We start from the raw sequence: 22319 nt of genomic DNA on the forward strand, positions 1-22319 counted from the left end.
ACCAGGACGTCTCCACGACAGCTGAACGTTCTGTTTTCTCTGATTTGAGGTACAATGGAGAACTTTGGTCATAGCAGGTGTAATCTCCTAGATAGAAAGGACATCTTGGACTTAAATTGAAGCCTACAAATGTGGTAAGTTCTTCACATCCATGTAAGGCAGATATGTACAATAAAATGCTTGAAAATGATCACCTTTGATGACAATTTGTCAGGCGGACACACATTTTTTCGTCTTTTGGAATAAACTGAGGGTGATATTCGAAAATGGAAAGGCAGTAAGCCCCAGAATATTATTCTGATAGATTCCCCTATGTGTCAGAATACACCATGCAAAATCTCAGACTTATCTGACCATTTATGCAGTTGCAGTACCCTAATAAATGCAATTACATCATTTTGCCGGAAGCTTTTCCAAAAAAGGGTTTTTTTTGGCCCCTGAGGACAAATGGCCCCGAGTTGGGGGTGGAGGTTATCAACTTGTGATGGCCCAATGTATGTAACAGGAAATAATAGTGAAAAAAAGGTAGCAAAAAACATCCTAAGGGGTGGAGCTGGCTCCCGGCCTATATCTGTATGATGCAATCCAGTGTGTGGGCAACATTTGAGTTGGGTGGTGGGTGCTACACGGGGACGGGGCATGATATTAACCATACTGGAAGGTTTTAGGTTTGAGACTAGCCAGAACATTTGAATAGCGTCGTCGACGTTGTTGGTCGCAGCTGTGCGTTTCCTGCTGCGATAAGGATCTCAGCTCGTCTGCACTGTCAGACATGACTCAGGTTTTTTTTGTTTGTTTTTTTATTGCAATATGTCCTTCATTATCCTCCATAAAATAAATGAGCAACACAAGAGAACTGTGACAGACAAACAAACAAACAAACACACACACCTACAGAGCAGCATCGGCACCTCTGATTGGTCCCCTGTTGCTACCAGGGATGTAAAGTACAAATTCAAGGTTGTAATTTACTTTTTTTTTTTTTTTTTACTTTTCTTTTCACATTTTATGCAACTTTTGACTCAACTAAATTTGTCTGAGAGCTTTTAGTCACTCGTTATATTTGAGTTGAGCATCCTTCACGCCCTTCCTGTCCGGTGGGAAATCATGTTCCCTCCAAATTCAGTGACTTTAAAAGTGTATAAATGTTTGACGGTCTGTTCCTTTAAGGGTTGGGAGAAATCCTCCTACTTCTAAAGCTAAATAAACTATTTAAAAAAACTTCTTGGATATCCAAAAAATGAATGTTTTTTTTTTTTATTTATTTATTTTTTTTTTTTTGATGATCTTATAGGGTCTGATGTATTGCTGTGGATTAAACTTATGTTGTATAAAAGTACTCAAATAAGCTCAGAGTTAAACATCTGCAGCAGTAAAAAGGCTGAATAAGACGTATTAAGTACATTCTAAGCTGATGATACTGAAAGTGAGGCATCCTGTGACTGTACTACTTCTCTATGTGGGTGTGTGTGTGTGTGTGTGTGAGAGAGAGAGAGAGAGAGAGAGAGAGAGAGAGTAGTGAGCAGTGAGCGCGCACTGAGTCAGTCTTCAGTGAGGCAGCAGTGAGGGAGGATCATGCGGCGGACGGGCTCTCTCTCCCACCAGCTCCAACGTCACCTTCACCTTCATCTTCATCTTCACCTGCGCCCCATAAACCCCACCACACCCAGCTGAGGAACGATGTCCGCCAACAACGCCACGTCGGCGCCAGCGGAGCCCTACGACTATACCTGCGTGCGCTTCTACGTCTCCACCGTGTCCTTCTCGGTGCTGCTCTTCTTCAACCTCATCATCAACTCCACCATCGTCCGCGTGGAGCACCTCCGGAGCCACGCGCGCTTCGTGCTGGTCTTCCACCTGCTGCTGTCCGCGCTGGTCTACCTGGGCACCAGCAGCGTCTTCTACCACCAGATCCACCAGGGCGCGCAGCTGGAGCGCGCCGCCTGCTTCGCCATGATCACCGTCCTGATCTGCAGCGGCTCCAACATCCTGCTGACGCTCACGGTGATGGCGCTGGACCGCTACTGCGCCGTGTGCCACCCGATGCGCTACACGGCGTGCTGCGCGGCGGGGCACTGGCCCTGGCTGCTGGGCGTGTTCACCTGGCTGGTGGCGCTGGGCATCCCCCTCAGTCTGCTGCTCCAGACCAGCCGGGAAGACTATCTCGGGGAGTGCGGCCAGGAGCAGCTGAGGAAAGGTGAGCTGCAGAAGGTGTTGTTCATAGGCGTGTGCACGCTGCTCATCCTGTACAGCTACGTGAGGATTCTGGTGGAGGGCCGCCGGTTAGGGGTGCTGAACCGGCGCAACCGGGCCTGCTGCAGGACGATCGCCCTGCACGGCAGCCAGCTGGCGGTGTTCCTCCTCCCGAACTTTGTGAACTTCGTGTTGACGATGTTGTCCAAACGGAGGCTCATCCTGCAAGAGACCAAGGAGCTCTCGGCCGTGGTCATCTTTGCCTTCTTCAGCCTGGCGCAGTGCGTTGCGCCGGTTGTGTACGGCCTGCGTAAAGAGGAGCTCCTGGAGGAGTTGAGCCACAGGTTCCCCTGCTGCTCCCGGTACCTGAAGAGTGTCCTCGGCTGGACTGTGCACGTCACCTGGACACAAACCCACAATAGAACACGGTATGTAGTAACGGATGCGTCCATTAGTGTCCGCTTATTAAAGGTGATGTGAAAGAATTGTAGTGTAAAGGGGAACTATGCAGTTTAATGGATTCAAACTCACAATATGAAGGAGGTAATGAAACAAACTCAGAAATATTTTTTTTTTCCACAACTGACTAAAAAAGCTGCTCTTAGTGAAAAATAGGAAAGGTGGCAGGGTCCGCCATGTATAAACAAGGTAAAACAGTAAGTAGTGGTGTCGTGTAAGATCAGTTTGTTTATTCAGTCATGAAAACAAAGGGAGTTTTTATTTTCATATAGTCAATGAAGATCTTTTTCTTCTCATTGAAATGTCCACCCCAAAACTACATAATGCACCTTTAAAACATTCAAAAATTAACTTAATTTATCATCAGACTCTGAAGAGCGAACTTTTCTGACATTGTGTCAAAAACACTTCCATGACGGACTAGAGTACAGATATGTGCTGAAGTTAGCATGCTCACCAGCTAGCCCCAGGCCTGAAAAACCTCTTTCTCCCAGCACGCCACTCCCACGGCTGTCCAGCTAGCTGCACAGCTAACAAGCTAACAGTGGATACAGTCAAGGATGGATAAACAGAATACCGCTAGCAGCAGTTAGCAGTTACTCTGGGTATATGCTGCACCAGGGGCGATTCTAGGGTCAAAGCTTTAGGGGTGCTGAGCACCCAATATGCCCCACTGCCACCACCCACCCTTTTTTCTCACAAAAACAAAAAATATGTCTATTGAAAAATAACTTTATCATTTTAACATTGGTTCAACTAACTCCAAAATCCATATTTTTTTTCTTTTTGACTTTAGCTTAACACTTTTCCATAGGTGTGATTGGCAAAGGCCAAAAAAGCCGGAAAATATGTGGCTCCACTATGTCTCTCTTTATGTTTATTTTGTCCCGTTGTTGGCTTCAGCTTAGACAGAAATAGTTCACCCCACACGTCCAAAATTCTTAGAACACAGTGTTCCCCTAGCTTTTTTTGTAGCAGTGGTGCTCTGAGTCGGTAACCAGTAACACTAGGGGGGTCCGGGGGCATACCCACCCGGAAGAAAATTTTGAAAAATAACCCTTTAAATGGTGACTACTGGTGAGAATTAAAAAAATAAATAAATAAAAAAAAAAATCATTTTCAGAATTTCAGAATCAGATTCTAAGACATGAGACAAAATAGTGTAGAAGTTGAAATTGCTGCTTGAAAACATGTTAACCTCTTGAGCATTAGAGAACTTTTTTTTTGCCATTATTTTCTTTATTATTATAGATTTTTTTATGGAAACAGAATCTGTTTCTTACTCCCAGTTTTAGGGGTGCTGAGCCCATTTTTAGGGGTGCTCCAACACCTCTAAAAATGGGCTAGCCTCGCCCATGTTCTGCACCAATATATCAAATCACAATGTTTTTGTTTTTTCACAATCACTTGAAGGTAGAAAAAACCCTGCGTCACATATTAGCTTACATGCAACCTAATCATTTGTTTTAATGATGCTATTTCATGGTGTATACATCTAAAAAATCTACAACGCATGTTCAAAAATGTCATTGCTTATCAATACCAAGACTTTCACTAACGTGAGGTTGAAGACCTAATTTTGTCTGTTGGGCCGCAGACTGAAACACAGATAATGAGCTTAGGTTAAACCAACATAACCATAGCAGTTAGACCGACATGAGCTGTTGAGTGGATATCAAAGACGCTTGCAAAGCGATGAATGATACATAAAATAAAAAACAGTAAAAAAAGTAATAGTTGTCCCACCGTGATTTAATCTATATCTTTAAATGTTACAGTTATGGCAGAGAATCGCAACACAAACAAACAGATTTGCAGATTTCACATATATGCCCACAATGCAAATCACCATCACCTTTTCCACTCGGTAGTTACTTTTGTTGTTACCGCGACGTCACACTGATGCGGTGTATTTGGTGAGTTGTGGATTTGCTGTCAAAGTTATCTCTAAAACTTATCTCCACGGTAACCACTGACTGCTTCTACTAATTGCAACGGCTGTTAGCTAGTTAGCTCAGTTAGCAGTGAGGCTAGCAGTCCAGACTGGGAGCTCGGAGTGGTTGTACGTTTGTCCTTGACAAAACTGTGATTCTGTCTCATTTCAATGTCCATTTTTGAATGTTGTCAACATAAATTTTGACATATTGTACTTTTAAAATCCATAAAGAAGTGAAGGTAACATTTTCTCAAAAGAATCAGAATCAGAATCTGTATACCTTTATCGTCCCACAAACGGGACATTTCTTTGCCAAGGCTTGTTAATAAGAGGAACTTCCGGGCTGCCACATTAACACTCAAGTCATCAATAAATGCTCACAAGTTTCTCAATTTCCCGTGTAGCTGCAGTTACGCATCTTATATGAAGCTGTCAGCAAATGTTAATCAGTCATTTCCAAAAAAAAAGAAAAAAAAGAAAAGTTCTTTACAGTAACAAACAAGATATAGATAATAGTTTATAAATGGATTACAGCTCATCCAGGAGTCCTGCTTGAGGAGGATATTCACCGGCCAGAGATGTTCCACCCATAATTTGTATTAGCTCATAAGTTATAAAACCAAAGTAAGTTATTGATATGAAAACCGCTGAGTTTCAAACCTTTTGTAGGTCTGCGTGGGCCGATATGTGGACATCTGCATGTGTGGAAATTTCCACACCTGTAGCAAATGTCACATGAAATCACATGAAGTGTTCCTAATATAGTGCGGAAAAAAAAGGTTCGCCGATGACAACCAGCTCGTCTGAAACAATCGCGTTACACATATTTTCTCACCGCGCACACAAGACGAAAGCTGGCGAAATGGAGCTCGCTCTACTCAGTTGACTGTCTGATAAAACCTTCATCAAATCTGTTATCCACAACCCAGACACACCCCCACGCGTCTTTTTATAGAGAAGCGTACACTTTCCTATCTGAGATGAGCGTGTCAGGCTAACTAATAATCCTTTATAACCAGTATATGATATGAGGAACTGAACTGAGTTGAAGCCTTAACTTTTCAGGACAGACTGTCGTCCTTAGATCTGGTGTCTCACCCCCTTCATATTCTCTACCGCCTGACTTGACTGTGTCGCGGTCAAAACTATGACTTTGTCCAATTTGGTCAGCTTTGATTTAAGCTTGACTTAAACAGCCTATCCTTGTACTTAAAACAGCAATTATTAACACCAGAGAGATTACAGCGAGAGTTCCAACGCAAGAGCTAAAATGAAATAGGGAATTCTTTGGGTGATTAATAGCCAGATGAAGTCACTCGACTGAGAGAAACGTGTCAAACGACTTGATTTGCATGAGGTTCAGCGCTACGATTACCTCCCAGCTACCACGATGACTAAATGGGTTGTTAAAATGGACGTTTTGTTGCATGATTTCAGCATGAAACCACAGCTTAACAGAAAATACTTCCCCTTTAAGTGTTTTGGAAATTTCTCCGTGTTAAGACAGTTAACCACAAACCCCCCCCACCCCCGACCCCTAAAAAGGATCACATGAGTTCATAGCTGGAGTGTTATTTCAGGCTCTTTATACTCTCTTTTTCCCTCCTCAGGGAGCGAACACTGACAGCCCAGACCATCATCTCCCTGGAGGTCCCGCAAGTCCCGGAGGAGGAAACCGGCCCAATGTCGGTCATGAATTCCTCACATGAATTGGACTTGTGTCAAGGCGATTCGGACAGTGCCTGATGGGAAAAACCAGGTCCACAGGAACATTTGGATAATACGTGGGCTGATGTGTTCTCGGCTCTGGCCTCGAAGGAACTAAACGGAACTCAAACTAAAGGAACTGCCTTGGACATAATAATCCAGATCTAGAAGGTTTCTTCCTTGCTGGACCTGGATGTGCATCATTGCCAGGACTTCAGCGTGTTTTTATTTTGCTCTCTTTTTGACCTTTTGCCAGAGGGAAGCGCACACCGGTGCTGCCCAGTGACAGAGTGGTTTCCAAAGAAGTGGGGCGGTTCTCTAAACGTACGTGTTCCCGGCTAGCCCTGGGATTTTAAAACCTCGAGTCTTCAAGCACAAGGCCGCTTCTCTAACCTCCCTCTAACAAAACCCTGCATCGTTTTGGGATTAAAACGACTTGGATGGAGGATATATTTTAATATACGGTCTGGAGAATGTTGTGTCCATGTGTTTCTTAACCTTGTGGATATTAAAAATTGTGAGATTAACAGTCTTGCTCCGGCTGAATATGTCCAGCAACTTTGGAATTAAGAGTGGGGAGGTCACACAGTTCTGCATTCCGTCATCAAGTTAACATCAGCGAGCTCTTAATAATAAAAAGTACATACATTGGTGATCCCGTACTGGGGATTACTTGGTATCACACAAGCTAACGGCGGTCGTTAGTTTAGCTCAAAAAAGCGGGAAACAGCTAGTCCAACAATTAAAACAAAGAAAACATACAAATTGTAAACCATGTTACATCTCACAGTCTAGTAAACCATGTGTGTAATGTGTTCATTTGCGAACTTTACAATTGCTGGTAAGCAGATGTTGATGTGTTTAGAAAAGCCAGGCTAGCTTTTTCCTCATTTCCCGTCTTTACGCTAAGCTAATCATTTTCCGGCTTTAACCTGGCACTAAAGGGACACTTAAATGCCTAAAAGCTTTTTTTTATGATGCTAGGCTAACAGGATGGGCTGATAGACCTGAAAAGCACTTGACTTTCTCCGAGCCCGCTCTCTCAATATTTACCTTCACTAAAAAAAAAAAAAAAGGAATAACATAATCATTGGGAAGGGTCCACATGCAGGTGCAGGCTCTGTTGACCTGTGGCTCGCTTTGCTGCTCAGCTCGTCGGCTGGTTTTTAGTCAGAAGCACGGCTCGTGAATTCCGGGGAAATTCTCAACACTTCAACCACAGGGCTCGTGAAGCACCGGCAAGGCCCTTCACCGTCGCTCAGTCTCGCACCCACAGCGCAGTCTTGTCTGTTATATATCTGAAAGCAGGAAGAGGTTCCTGTTTGTGCCTGACAGCAACACTTAGCAGAGCATTTACGGCTTCTGCTTTGGATGCCGATAAAAGCCAAGCTGTGTGCCGTTACCAATACAGCAGAAATAGGAAGTAGGTTTGGCGGGCAAAATTTTGCTTCGATGTCATTTGTTGTTGTTTTTTTTTTAAGGTACCAGAAACCAGAAAAAGGCAGTGTGGTCTGGCTTGTTACAGGAAAAATGCAACATATTTCAAGAAGAGGCAACAGACGACAGACAGATGAATAGATACTTTATTCTTTAATCCCAATGAGTGCGTTGCTAAAACAAAAAGCTCAAAGTACATTTGCACAACACTGCCACTCCACCAGAACAGTTGAGACAGTCGTCTGGCACCTTCAGATACATTTTTAGATCACCTGTAATCTTCTTAATAGCGACAAGATTACGGTCTAAAAGCAGCCGCATTGTTTGTCACAAAACAAGCTAGCAGGAAGGCGAGAATGTGCAGATCTAATTCAAGTTTTATTCAACAGCACATCAAGAAAAATTACTTCTCAAAAATCAGGTATGCAGACCGATGGTTAACTTTCTACAATTACAGTTAATGATGCCTGCAACCTTCAGCAGAGAAAATACACAGTTGCCCTTTGGAAGTTAATGTGACGGCATTTAAAAAAAACAAATATGTTAAAGCTCTCTGTTTGACTCAAGTCTCAACAGGAACTTCGAACAGCATCCGTGGACCGGTTTCTAAGGCGACGGTTTTTTTGCTCCTGAAGTTAATATTTCTGTGAAAAGCACCGACTGAGCTTAATACACATGCAGAAAGGCATCGAAAGTACATCAACACCACACCGTTATATACATTTGATCACAATGTAGACACATGGACAAACTAGAGGAAACAAGTGCCATTTAAAATTCATGTGTGTGTAAAGCGCTTTTTAACGGATCAGTTCAAAGCTTCCGCCGTTTACTGGCCTTACTATCTCAAAGTTGGATTATTTATTTTTCAAAAAAAACAACACTATAACTTAATGTTCCAAACGACTAAACGATGACATCATTCTATCCGCTACGGTCATGAAGGCTGAGATAAATGTAAAAATAATAAGCTCCGAGCACACGTTCAGTCATCAGCTGTTTGGATGCAGGCGGTAGGGCTGAATGATTTGTCGAAATAGTGATATGAGTGTCTATTCTTTTTCAATTTTACGTCCTGTAAATTAAAAATCTAGCTCACACCGAGACCTCCAGCTCAAATTCTGGATGTCTCGAGTCAGAATTAAATAATGATTACAATCTGTGTGAGGGAACAAGAAGCTTCAAGTTGTGATGTCTGTGCAAAAAAAAACCAAAAAAACCCCCCACAAAACTGCAAATCATCCAGCCCCAGGTCGTAAAATGCAAATTCGCAAGATGAAAGCTCGATTACACAGAACAGAACACACAAAATGTGATGGAGCGATGATGGCGATTAAGTTGTGAGGAACTGGCACACATGACCGAGAACCCGGTTAGAGGACAGGAAGTGTGAGAACAATCATAGACAGGCGTGAAGATGTGGGGATGTGCCTGCGTTTAGAAACCCAGTGGGTGAGTAGACACCACGCCTCCATTCTCCACCACGGCTGTAGAGATGGCCCGCAGGTTCTTGAAGACCTGCCGGGACTCGCTGGAGCGCAGAGCCTTGATGTCGCGCATGACCCTGTCGTGGGCCTGAAGATTAAGGGGGGGATTAAATCAAGTTAGGTGTTTAGACTTTACCTGCGACATCTCAAAAATAATTCATCCAGGTGCTTTTGCCAGTAACTAGTTGCAATTAGCACGTCTTTCTGAATTGGGGATACCAAAGTGCTTCCAGGTGAAGCAGGTGAAACACCCGACACATCCTCAAAGACGCAGATTATTTCACGTTTACATTCAATATATCTTGTTTGTACGGGCGATCTTACCTCCACACACCAGGTCTCACACAGCATCTTCTCGTGCTGAGCTGAGGGAATGCCCTGACTCAGAGAGCGCGAAGCCCTGCAGAGAGAGAGGAAGGGGGGGGGAAGTTGGTTTAGGGTGCGTAGGAGTGTGAAGGTGGAATTCAAATAGGCCAAAGACCGAGTGAGTGGGTGCGTGGAGAAAGAGACGGAGCGAGAGAGTGAAACTGGGGCGAGCGGATTAAAAAAAAAAAAAAAGAAAATAGAAAAAAAGGGACAAACGGAGAGGCTGAGGATGTTCATGCTCTTGTTTGGATGTTTACCTGGACAGGACGACCACCATGGCGTAGAGGTCAATCGCACCGTCTGCGACTCTCTTCAGGACAAACTGTTCATCTGAAAAAAAGGGAAGCTGCTTGTTACTCGTTACACTATTACAAACAATCAAACCAAGTAATGACAGGACACACCCTTTATGATATGATAATAACATATAAATTATTTCGAAAAATCTAAAATTTTCCCTCCATTGTCACCGAGGTGTCTGGGTTTTTTTTTTTCCATTGGAAGATTTAAAGGGCAACCAATGTCCGAAATGACTCAAACTCAACAGCCCAAAACATCCAAAGTGTACCAGCTGGGGATTTTTTTTTTTTTTTTTTTTAATCCAACACCTACAGGTATTTCTTCAACCTTCACACACGCAAACACACACACACACACACACACACACACACTCACCAATGATCTTCTTGCCGTGTTTCATCAGCAGGTCCTCAACGACCGCTCCGAACTGTTCGATGGCTTTAACGGTCTGGAAATCATCGGGGGGGGAAAAAACTCATCAGTCGGAGAGAAAAAAACAGACATTAAGACTGTCAAACTGTCACTTGCACATCCACACACCCACTCAGTCTGAGCTACAACTTCAACAAATGCCTAGAATTGAAAAAAAAAAAAGGATTACCAGTTCACCACTCTGTGCCAGCTCAGGGTGCACAGTTCCCTGCAGCGTCAGACCCGTGCTCAAACCTGCCTTCCTGCAAAGACAACAGAAGAGGCGGTCGTTTTAACAACATGGCTGAGGAGGAAGTACTTACACAACATGCACTGTGTCATGTCAGTTGTTTTATACCTAATGCGTTTGTAGAAAATACTATAGATATATTAAAAAAAAAAATTCAATGTCAAACAATTCTAGTCGACAGTTTTGAGAGAATCCGCGCACTTCTTTAGGTCAGTGATTGCAACGACGTGGAGTTAAATATCTGTGTTGGAGATGTGGCGAGGACGAAAGGGGAACAAAGAAACATCACCGCGAATTAGCTGCATTAGAGAGACAGTAAGAGGAGCCTCAGTGTCTGCACAAACAGGGCCGGTCTGAACATGACCTACGGCACTTGTCAACTTGAAGCGGACAGAGCAGGAAATGGTGACCGCGAAGTTCTGACAAGAGAAATTTTACACCTGAATTCAAAGAAAGGATCAGCTGATGATACACTGAACACAATGAAAGGATGAAACCGACACATGTGACATCCATCACACATTGTGCAAGGTAAGTCCCTATCTCCCACCATCAGCTACGTCAGTTAGACACTTCCTGCGCCCCAGACACGAGGACACAGTGGACAGTGTGTGTTTGTGCATGTGTGCAACCTTTTGGCTCTCTTGGTGATCTCTCCTGCGAGCAGCCCAGCGTTGCCGATGGGGTTCTTCAGCGCCTTCTGCAGGCCCTTCAACTGGTTACCAGCACTCTGGAGGGAAACGGAGAGAGAGAGACGCACACGACCTATCAGTGGCGAGTGATGTTATCCTTCAAGATCGCACGATTTCAAATCACACTTCAACAAGCTTTCCGGATTCCGAAGTGCGAGAAGCTGACACAAAGTCGCATTGCAACATCTTGACTTGCAGCAAAAAAATCAGGGGTTCGTGATAATGTAGCACCGTTGATGGTAACAAAGGGGTCAATCAAGGACAAGACATTTAAAGGAACAGTGACAAAAAACTGAAATCGATGGAGACTTAAGTATAAAATGCCTCCATATAGTTCCTAGTTCAGTGTAATCCAAGCCTTAGTGCAGTAAGTACCAAGCTCCCAAACTGATTTAAAAAGACGTTATTTACACCCTCGACATGCAATCAAGCTTGTCCACCCAGACGAGGCGTGTGCTGACACTTTTAAAGTAGCAGCAACAGTGAAGATTTGGGCTTATAAAAGGGCATACATGACAACTTTTCAAATACATTTGGGATCTCGGGGCTTCTGGAGGCTTGGATTAGGCTCAGACAAGCTGTATGGAGCCATTTTATGTTTATCTCGGTAGTTGTTTTTCTTTTTCTTTTTTACATATTAAAAGATTCTTTGTTTTTTTAAAATAAGGCTTCCACACTGTGATTCTTCAGAAATGCTTTGTGGTTGTTCCATCTGTAAGATATTTCCTGAGTTTTCTTTTTTTAATGAACTGTTCCTTTAAGGGCTTCTATGTGTAGCACCTCTATTATTTCCACAATTTAATAAAGCTGTCTAAAACCTCCAATTCCACATATTTTAGAGCAAATTGACACTACCGGCTGCGGTTTTTAAATTCTCTACCCTTTGTTTTTAAAGTGAAAATCTAACTTTTCATTTAGAAAAACATTGTTCTTCTTCTGTCACATCCTACAGGCTTTAATGGAGGCGGTGCTATCAGTGTTAGCAGGATGCGTTAAGTTAAACATATTCACACATTTCTCTTCTCCAATTTCAGGTGTCACACCCTAAATTTCAACACCTTTTAAGACCATTTTCAATCTAATTTTAGAAAGATTTTTGGACTTTCTCATTTAAATCATATGTATAGGGACCAATGCAGAGGTAGGTTTTATGTAGGATTACGGTTATTCTATCTGCAGAAGATGAATAAACGAAATAGATCAAATGTTTGCAGTATTAAGAACTCAGAAATTCTAATTTAAGACTGTTTTGTGACTTTTAAGGCTCATGATTTATACAATTGAATTTAAGCCATTTAAAGCTGTTGAAAGGACCTTTAAGTCTAGTTGAGACTGAACAAGCTCTGACGGATCGGAAACACGAGTTCAAAGCAGACCCTTGGTGTAAAATAAGTTTAGGGAAGTTGCTTCTTGATCACCCATTTTTAAACCTACAAGATGTTACAAGATGTGTTGTAAAAGCACATAGGAAGTAGAAGCAAGCAGAAAACACTTCCTCTCGACAAAACATCTGTACTTTTCCACTCAGGCTTTATCAGATCACCACGCCGGAGTCAGACAAAGAAAGAAATCTGACTAAGAGGTTTTCACTTTACCTGGAAGCCATTGAGGGCAACAAAGAGCCTCAGGATGTCGTTGGTGCCTTCGAAGATACGGAAGATTCTCAGATCCCTCATCACTCTCTCCACTCCAGCGTCCTGCGGGAGACACACACAGAAACATGATGGCCTTCTACGTACTTTGCAGTGAACATAATAAGCTATTTCCTGTATTCTGCGATGAAATTCACTCTCGATTACTGGTTTGTGAAATCTATGGTATGGCCACATACTGTATAAGCATATTATGCAACCAACAAGGGGAAGTCGGTTGTGTTTTATTGTATTTAACACATGGACTTTTGAAACTCGGCTACGGGGTTCTTGAAGCGTTTTTGAGAGTTAAGTGCAAGCACTTTGTATAACTTTGCTTTAACTCTGGACGTTTTAATCATGATTACCTAACGCTCGCTCATTTCATCACCAGGAGACAAACAAATATGTTGACAGGGTCATTTCACCTCAGATGTTTAAAGATTTTCCATTTTAAGGACAGATTGCGTCGAGGGAACAACAGACTATGTTGAAAATCACACTTTATCAAGGCAGCTATACAAAAAGAAAGCATATTCCTACAGTTCAAAACAGTTCAAAGTGAGCAGTCTCCAAACTTTCAAGACAAAAACACCAGCTGCAAACAGGAATAAAGACCATTTATTGATGTGCTTTTAAATTCTGGGTGTATTTTAGGCTGCACAGACAGGGAAATGCATTCTGTGAAGAGGAGCAAAAATTTGCAGAAAACTTGGCTTCCTTGGTGAAATGAAACCCTGAGTCAAAATGTGCACTGTGAGCAGAACTAATCAAAGTGTTTTTCCCCCTCTTCCCTTTAAAACAACTCATATCCTGCAACTAATTTCACAATAACTTGCAGAAAAAAAATCGTGAGGGAAGTGGACATCAGAGTGTATCAATCCAACGTAAAAAAGTAAAGGCTCAAGATCTGTTGAGGCTTTGAGTCAACTTCTGTGATTGGAAAATTTGACTCATCTTAAACTACGCTGCATTGAATGGCACGGGTGATTTTGTCCTCCTCGTGTTAGTGCTTAAAGAGTACAATTTGCAGCAGAACTGCCACCTCTGTAGTAAGTGTTGTTCCACGACTGACAAACTTTCCACTGTATTGTGGCAAAGCGAGCGCGTCTGTATAGTCTGGTTTATTTTAAGCAGAGCAACATTGCTGTTTACATGACTTCACATCGCCCCCAGATCCTCAGCGAGCTTGTACCGGTCTATTCTCGTGAACTACTTGGTTGACTTTCACCTGAAAAAACCATCAATGTGGTATGAGCAGCGTCTTTGCATGTGACCACAGGGGCAATGTATACGTGACTATGAGAGGAAAAAAAAGGTGCTGTCGTGGCTAACCAATCAATGTGTAGTAGTTGCTTGGAGCTTGTCGCACTCTTCTTATTGGCTGATTGTGTCACCACAGATGAGATGATTATACATCTGGGCCATGCAGGCTGATGTAGATACAGGCTGAAAAAGTCAATGTGCTCAAAATTGTGAGAACTACAGATACAGGATTGGTAATTTGTAAATAAATACAGTAGATAGACAGAGTGAGGCAGTAAAATAGGAGGTAGGTTGGTAGAAAGCTTCTGAGTTCCTAAAATAGTTCCTGGAAAAGATTTTGTGGCAAATATGGGCTACTCTATACCCCATACGTGGAACATTTTTGGTGCCCTGGAACTTTGGTTCCTTTTTCCTTTAGGTTGAAGCCCTGGTCAAGTTTCTCAGCTCCTAAAATATTTCCAGGATTCCCAGAAAAGTTTCCTGCAGTGAAAATGGTTTATTCTCTACCGAACAGGAGCTTCTTTTCTGGGGCAAGGAAGTAGGATGCAGACTACTTGGACCTTGATTTCTCCAGTTAAAACCAAGATTGGGTTCCATAAAAGGGGCAAACATTTAGCTGGCCACTCATTTCACCCCGGCTTCTAGTTAGCCACCAAAATAACACTGATCATTTATCCAGTGAAATACTTGTGTTAATAACCTTTGGTGTGTGGCTTCTGAAACTTTAAATACCGTACATGCCAAACGTCCAAACAGGCAAGAACACAAACTGTTCAAACTGCTCGAATCTACATGTGCAGCTTCGGAGTGGTCCCCGTGTTTGTGTGAAAACAGGATGTGGACTGATCACTCACCTTCATGAAACCCATGCCGCCCATGACCTGAATACACTCGTCAGTCACCGTCCACGCTGCCTCCTGTCACAAATGTTTTAAAAACACACAGAGAGAAGCGAGTGAACTTTTGCTCTGCCAGATGCACACATTTTCATTTTTGATTAGGCAAATATCCCCAGAGACGTCTACTTCCTAAATCTACCACTGAGTCTCCACAGAATAGGGAACATTCAAACGTTATGAAATAGCTGCTGTGTTTCCGGGAACAACAACTTCTGTAAGAAGTTACCATTTAATCAAACACATACAAAATAATGAAGTAGACACAGACATTTTTCACAAAGGTTTTCCTGGTTTTCATGACAGCCGGTGTAAGAGGAAACTATGTGCATTCAGCCAGGCATTATTGAAACTATTACTATAACAACTGTGATGCGTGTTTAACCAATGACACTGTTGTGTTGTTCAAACTCTTACGGAGGCAAAGATCTTGCTGATGGCAGCTTCAATCTGGAATTCAGTCGCTCCACTGTCCATGTTGCCGCTGATCATGTAGGCCATTGACTGCAAAAAGACACAGAAGCAGCAAACATCAGCACTGGTTCATGACAGTTTCTGCAGGAGTACACAGAAATGTAAAGGAAAAGAGTGGTTTAATTCACCGAGGCTTTGTGCTTTAAACACCTTTGCTAGACACGCATTAAAAGGACCTTTGTAGGCTGGAAGCAGACCTCTCGAAACGGCTGCTTTGTGCTCATATACCAGCTAATAAACAGGCTGAATGTGTAGCTTACACAGTTGCACAGAGATGTTTCATTGTAAAACAAGAAGTAAGACACACAGATACTGGCACTGTCTGGTCTAACCCTCCTTTAGTCAGAATCAGTGAAGTGTGAAAACAGAAGAGAAAACGTGACACAGGCTGCAAAAGATGGAGAAAAAAAAAAAACGCCATCCGACCTCGGTGACATAATGCAGCATAGTCATGCGAGCCATCTTCTCCTGGATGGCTCCGTAGGTGTGGATCTTGCTGCCAAACTGGGTTCTGTTAGCTGCATGATCCACCTGTTGAAAAGAGGAAAACAACAGTCACAATCCCACATTAATTGTAGTGGCAGACAGACAGATGAGGTATGATTCCTACACACTTCCTCATATTTCAAGACTGGAACTGAAAATGTTGCAGTTTTTTTTTTTTGGTTTTTTTTTTGTGGGGTCCATGTTGACATATTTTTGCCGTCTAGTTTTTGTGCAAAAGGAGGAAGTTTAGCAATGATGCCAACCACTTGTGGCACCGGGGACGGATCTTGGCGTGACCACACAGGCGCACTGGTCTGACAGAAAATGCCACCAGATCTGAAAATAAACATCTGACGTGGAGCTGACTACACCGACTTTAAAAACAAAGTGCTGGGGCAAAACGGTGTTGTTATAAGCAAGAGGAACAAGTGGAGAGGAATGCAGTTTATACCTTCATGTTTGAAGAAATCCAAAGCACATGTTACGTTTTTCTTATTTTCACCACTTCAGTTTCCTCCCAACATATGAGAACAGGCGGGTTGTGAACAACCTGATGAATTATTGAGGACTGAGGTTTCTGGACTGTTGATTCCATTTTATGGTAATGAACTACAGCCATTAAAAGCCATTTATTATTAGAATTTCGGAACTGAACTTTACATAGGGCCCAAAGGACTCATATCTAGTGTGAGTGGTGCAGCGTCTAATGCTACAATATTGATTTTGTGGTTTTAAAAACTTTCTGATTCTATTTTCAGCAGAGTTGCAGCGATTATACATTTCCTAAACTATGGCCATCAGCTGCCAGTCACAGCTCCTCATGTAAGAATTTGTTGCCTTGCTCACATTGTTACGATTTTATACTATAGCCCTTGAAAATGTTGACGATTTGATGCATTTTACAAACAAAATAAAAATGATTATTAACACTGAAGCACTAATTGTACCAATCATCTATCATATTTATATATTATTTCTATTGATACGATAGAGAAATGATTTATCTACCAACTTTGACACCTTTTTTAACTTTTACTCATGGTGATATCTTTGAATGCTCATTGCATTAATTACTTTGCAAAACAAAAGTGACAGGACTCATTATCGCACAGAAAATCTGTGTCAATGTTTTGCATGTTTTCATCAAAACATATGAAAAGAAAACACCCCTCATGCCGACCTTTTTCCTGATGATGCAACTAGCAAACAGGTTGACTCATTTCTCAGCACATGCGGCAGTTCATTAGGTCTTTCCCTGCTGAGCGGCACATTAAACTGCTAACTGATGTAACAGTCTCAGAATTACAAAGCCAAAGACTTTGCGATGATCTCATCTAGGACAATACCTTTACATACTACTTTCAAATGAAGCCGTTACTAACAAGTACATATTTGGTTACATAATCAGTCTCGTGAAATTGTACTGTTTAAGAAAAACAACAAAACATGACAGAAACCACGCTTGAATCTTCAGCGCCTGTAACCTCAACAGGAAGTTGCACAGCAGAAACAGCCCAAGTATGGAAAGGGGGGAATTTCCCATGAACCCACAACGAAGCAAATACATGCTTGAACATAGACAAGACACATATAAAGCTATGCAGCAGATGGGGAAACGTACACATATAGAGACATGAAGCTTTGTGAGACAGCCATAGTGTCAAAATGATGAAAGGCTCCATCACGCCACTTCCTGTCTTCACGCTGCTATAGGTAGTCTACTCACAGCTTTGGTGATGACTCCCTTCATGGTGCCTGAGAGGGCAGCTGCCATGCCAAAGCGCCCGTTGTTCAAGATGTTCATGGCCACCTTGAAACCTCCGCCCATCTCTCCCAGCAGGCATTCGGCCGGCACGCGGACGTTGTCGAAATACACCTCGGCTGTGTTTGACGCCTTGATGCCCATTTTCTTCTCCGGAGGGCCGCTGTGATTAACAAGATGGGGTGATAATGAATGGAAATAAATAGAGGTATTTCATGAGCAAGAAAAGAGAAGAAAAAAAGTCAGACGTGAACTCATAAACATCAGGGCTGAGGATGCAGATATAAAGGATAAGCGCGCTCACTGTGTCACTCCTCCAAAGCTCCTCTCCACGATGAAGGCAGAGATCTTGTCCTTCATCTCTCCGGTCTTTGGATCTTTCATGGGTGTCTTGGCGAACACTGTAAAGATTTCAGAAAGGCCTCCATTGCTGACAGAGGAAAGAGGGCATCAGATTAGGAAAAAACTACCAACTTCTACACCTTAAATTGTATGCAGCTGCCCCCTTGTGGCGACGTTCGGAACACCATGACTGTGTATGAGCCCCTGTGTCCTCACCTGATCCAGATCTTGCTTCCATTCAGAGTGTAGTACGTTCCACAAGGCGACAGGACAGCTGTGGTCTTGATGGAGGCGGCATCAGAGCCGCTGGCCGGTTCAGTCAGACAGAAGGCAGCAAGAGTCTCACCTGAAGGGAAGAAAGACAAACGTGCAGTGTAGGCACAAATGAGACAGCCATTCTGTGTAACATTCTGTCATAACATCATCTTCCTTTTCAATTCAGTAAAGGGTTTTGTGGTATTTTGACTTGGTTGCAGAGAGCGACATGAATATGAAACAAAAAAGCTGCAGGAGTACATAAAGGATGAGTCTGGTGATATTCTGTAAAATTCTTATGCAAGCAGGGCAATACTTCTAATGGCTGTCTGGAGAACCAGTCATACAAACCACATCCTTTCTCAGATAACCCATCCACTAACACAATGTTGTTAAAGAAACGCTGGTGTTCTTACCTGAGGCAAGTTTAGGCAGGTACTTCTCCTTCTGGGCTGGATTTCCAAAGAGCAGAATACCCTTGAAGCCGATGGACTGGTGGGCACCCAGTGTGATGCCCACGCCCAGGTCATGACTGCCAACGATCTCAACCAACCGTGCGTACTGTCAGATGGACAGATGCTACTGCATTAGCATTTACACAGCTGTCTGAAACAATCAACAACTACAAATATTTACAAATGTCTGTGTTTATGAATAAATATCCATAAATGTAATCTACCTGTGTGTTTGAGAGGCCGAGGCCGCCCAGATCAGCTGGCACCTGCAGGCCAAAGGCTCCCATCTCCTTCAGGCCCTCCATGGTGTGATCTTCCACCTTCTCCAAAGCATCGTTCTTGGCGGGATCATTCACGTCCTGCACACAGGAGGCAGAAACATGGAGGGTGAAGGGTGAGCATGAGCTCAGGCAAGTTCTGGCCAAGAGCTCACGGTGGTTTGAAAATTACCTCGAAGAATTTGCAGACAGGTGGCACGAGCTCTCTGAGAAACTGCTCCTGCTCCTCATTCATGGCTACAACACAGACAAGTGATCACACTTAATCTTCTCTCATTTTCTACAATGATTTCAAACAGATGTTGAAATAATATCCCGTGATTTACCTGAGGGGTAAGGGAACACCTGGGCAGTCTGGACCTGGCCCTTGAAGATGTTGGCAGCAAATGATTTGGACTCCTGGAAAAATAAACCAAACATAGTAAAGCTTGTGCACAAACAAACAGAGGACTCAAAAGTTCAGTTAAAAAAGGGCACACCCTGAGGAGTTTTTTTATGTTTAGATTAACTGTTGTTGCAAAGCTGATTCTATAAACATTTTGTATTGTTTACATCCTTGTTTAATGGCTTGCGTGTCCCTTCCCTGAATTCATCAGTGTCTTCTTGCCACTTGCTGATAATTTAAATAGTATGAAGGCAATTAAAGGAATATGTGTCGTCACCCAGAAAACATAGAAAACTGCTTCATAGCACTATGAGTAGTCAAAAACTGGACAGGGTAGCTTTAATCCTTAACTAGTTGGACATTTTTAATTGCTTGAACCATGTTTATACTGAATAATAACAACATGATCTCAAATATAATGAAGACATAATAATGATAATAATAGCTAGAGGTTAACATACAACAGCAACTGTCTTCTTTTCCACTTTGGTGGCAGCGTCACTGCCGATTGCTGCTGGCTTGTCCAACACCGCCTAAAGAGAAAGAGCAAAAAAAAAAAAAAAAAAGACAGAACAGTTAATCAATTCAGTAAAACAAAAACAGGGGAATCTTCAACTTTATCTGCGTAAATAAACAACATGGCTGGGGCGAAATGGCAGGTCAAAACATAGAAAACAGCCAAAAGGACAAATGTAAACAGAGTCTGTTCAGTGTTGGTAATTGTCCCGTGATCAGAATCCAGTGCTGTGAGCCAAATAAACCATGAGTGAAAGTTTTCCACTTCAAGCCAGAGCATCAGCTTGTAAAGAGGCCCGGAGTACCGATTTCATAATCCAAGTGGGTGAGAGGTGACACCAAGGGCACATCCAGCCAGCTGACTCACCAAACATACAGGACATATTTTTGAAATGAAGACGTCTGGCTCAAGAACTTATAGAAATGGACTCAGTGGAAACAATAATTTTCTCCGTCGGGAATAATTCAGTCTCATTCAAGCCTCATTTCAATCATATTAAGGTCTTGGCTGGGACGATATCAGATTTTCTTACCGATGCGATACAAAACCACAATCACTTGATCGTGATAGATAATCATGACTGAAGAAAAAAAAGAAAGGTATGTATATCCTATCTGTGGTGCAATAAAACACCTTTTCTTAGCAAAATGTAAGGTTGAGTGCTTCCAGTATGTTGTCGTTTCTGTTAAAGTTTTACATATCTTGATGATTATTGGGATAACATCGTGAAATGCAAATAATTCAGACAGAATGAAATTTCAGATCATGCCATGCCGAGTCACCTTTGAGTGTTTAAAGGTATGTAAATGCCGGTAGTTGAAAATTGAGTTTAGATTAATTTCCAACTCTACTTTTACTTCACAAATACACAAAACTAGATTTTAATGTTTGCGTAGGGAGAGACGGAATGGGGAAAACTGAAGTGATTCTTTTAAAGCGGCTGAATTAATGAAAGTTGTTCTCATTTAAATATTTCTCTACGTGACAAAACCAGTATTAAACATGACCGCAGCCCATAAATATCATGTATACCAGGAGTCATTGCCCAGCTTCTGAGCTGCACATAAAGACCTTATTTCATGATCATGACATCACAAAACATAATAAAACAAAAAGGCATGTCGACATTTAAACTGATTGATTACAGTTACTGATACAGCAACTAGGGAAACGTGCATTCGCGCTTATACAACATGAAAATTGTTGACATAATTAAATCTAAGAAAAAACTCCTCTCCTGCCTGTCCTGGACAACTGAAGTGTCACCCACATTCATGGTGTCACCTATATAACTGCGTCATGTGACCAGTGAACTTTCCCCTACTTTCCCCGGGAGGGAGGGGTGGCAAAGTTATGTCAGCCAGACGCTGCATTGAGCAAAGCAAGGACAGCAGACAATCTCTAAAAGTATCCCAAAACGACAGAATAAAACAAACACTCCAGACAAAGTGCTGATTAAAGTGGAATATCTGTTATGTTGTAGGCTAATGTTATCGTTACCTGTGCAGCTTGGCTTGCGTACATACGGGCGTTCTGCACAGCGACCACAGCCCCGGCATGACGCTGACCTCTGTAGCACAGAGAGCAAGGAAAGGTGATATTATTTGGCTGTTATTTCAAGACACAACGGGTTTATCAATAAATTCAGACATTAGCTACCTACCCAGACAAGACGGGAGGGACCCTGAGGATGGTCCCGCACAGTGCGGACGACTGGCTCACTTTGCGAAGCAGCATTTTCTTTTTGTTCTAAAAGACAATAATAGAAATAAAAGGAAATCAGCTAGACGACACACAAAAAAAAAATTAATCAGAGATAGAAACAATGGAGATGAGATAAAAGTAATGTGTTGTCAGCTGCTGTGACTAGCTAGCTATTTATACTGTCAATGGCAGCCTAGCTAGCTGCTACGTAACGACGTCGGTTTGTTTTGTAACTCGGCCGGGTTTGATTCGGTGATTGACTTCTCACTGAAAAGCAGAACAAAACAGTTAAATATTTTGACTCCTTGTATTTAGAACCAAGAAGGTGGATGTTCAGTATATACCTGTACGAGTTATATAGTGACACGTCCCCCTGAGTCCGCGTAGTGGCCGCTTGCTCCTCGAATGACCCACTTGTGTTTAACCTGAATTTTCCTCTCCGGAGCCAGCTTCGCCGGATGCCATCCGTCCCACCGCGGTGCTTCATGGGATATGTAGTTTTACAGTATCGAGCCTTCCGTTTTGAAGTAGAGGAAATCAAAAATACCTTCTCTTTAGTCTGACAGTATTATATAAAATAAATTAAATAAAAAACATTCACAGTAAAATATTTGTCATGTCTTAACGGCT

General features: G+C 42.5%; 2 protein-coding genes across 2 annotated transcripts; one reads left to right on the forward strand and one right to left on the reverse strand.

Annotated features, from left to right (window-relative positions):
- Nucleotides 1–51: 51 nt before the first annotated feature.
- Nucleotides 52–6824, forward strand: LOC115589025 (olfactory receptor 2C1). Its single transcript, XM_030429674.1, has 3 exons — nt 52–134; nt 1489–2621; nt 6199–6824. Exons 2-3 carry the CDS (start codon nt 1681–1683, stop codon nt 6332–6334), a joined length of 1077 nt encoding a protein of 358 aa, XP_030285534.1. The 5' UTR covers nt 52–134; nt 1489–1680; the 3' UTR covers nt 6335–6824.
- A 1036-nt stretch (nt 6825–7860) lies between these two features.
- On the reverse strand, nt 7861–22166 carry acadvl (acyl-CoA dehydrogenase very long chain). The gene is made up of 21 exons (XM_030430883.1): nt 22034–22166; nt 21649–21734; nt 21486–21555; nt 19930–20001; nt 19410–19482; nt 19256–19320; nt 19030–19164; nt 18767–18911; nt 18312–18441; nt 18058–18183; nt 17718–17916; nt 15932–16036; nt 15449–15535; nt 14990–15052; nt 12834–12935; nt 11179–11276; nt 10487–10559; nt 10261–10333; nt 9843–9915; nt 9544–9619; nt 7861–9307 (listed from the first exon to the last, which is right to left on the reverse strand). Exons 2-21 carry the CDS (start codon nt 21720–21722, stop codon nt 9170–9172), a joined length of 1977 nt encoding a protein of 658 aa, XP_030286743.1. The 5' UTR covers nt 21723–21734; nt 22034–22166; the 3' UTR covers nt 7861–9169.
- Between the last annotated feature and the right edge of the window lie 153 nt (nt 22167–22319).

This window comes from Sparus aurata, chromosome 10 (assembly GCF_900880675.1).
Source record: "Sparus aurata chromosome 10, fSpaAur1.1, whole genome shotgun sequence".
Taxonomy (NCBI): domain Eukaryota; kingdom Metazoa; phylum Chordata; class Actinopteri; order Spariformes; family Sparidae; genus Sparus; species Sparus aurata.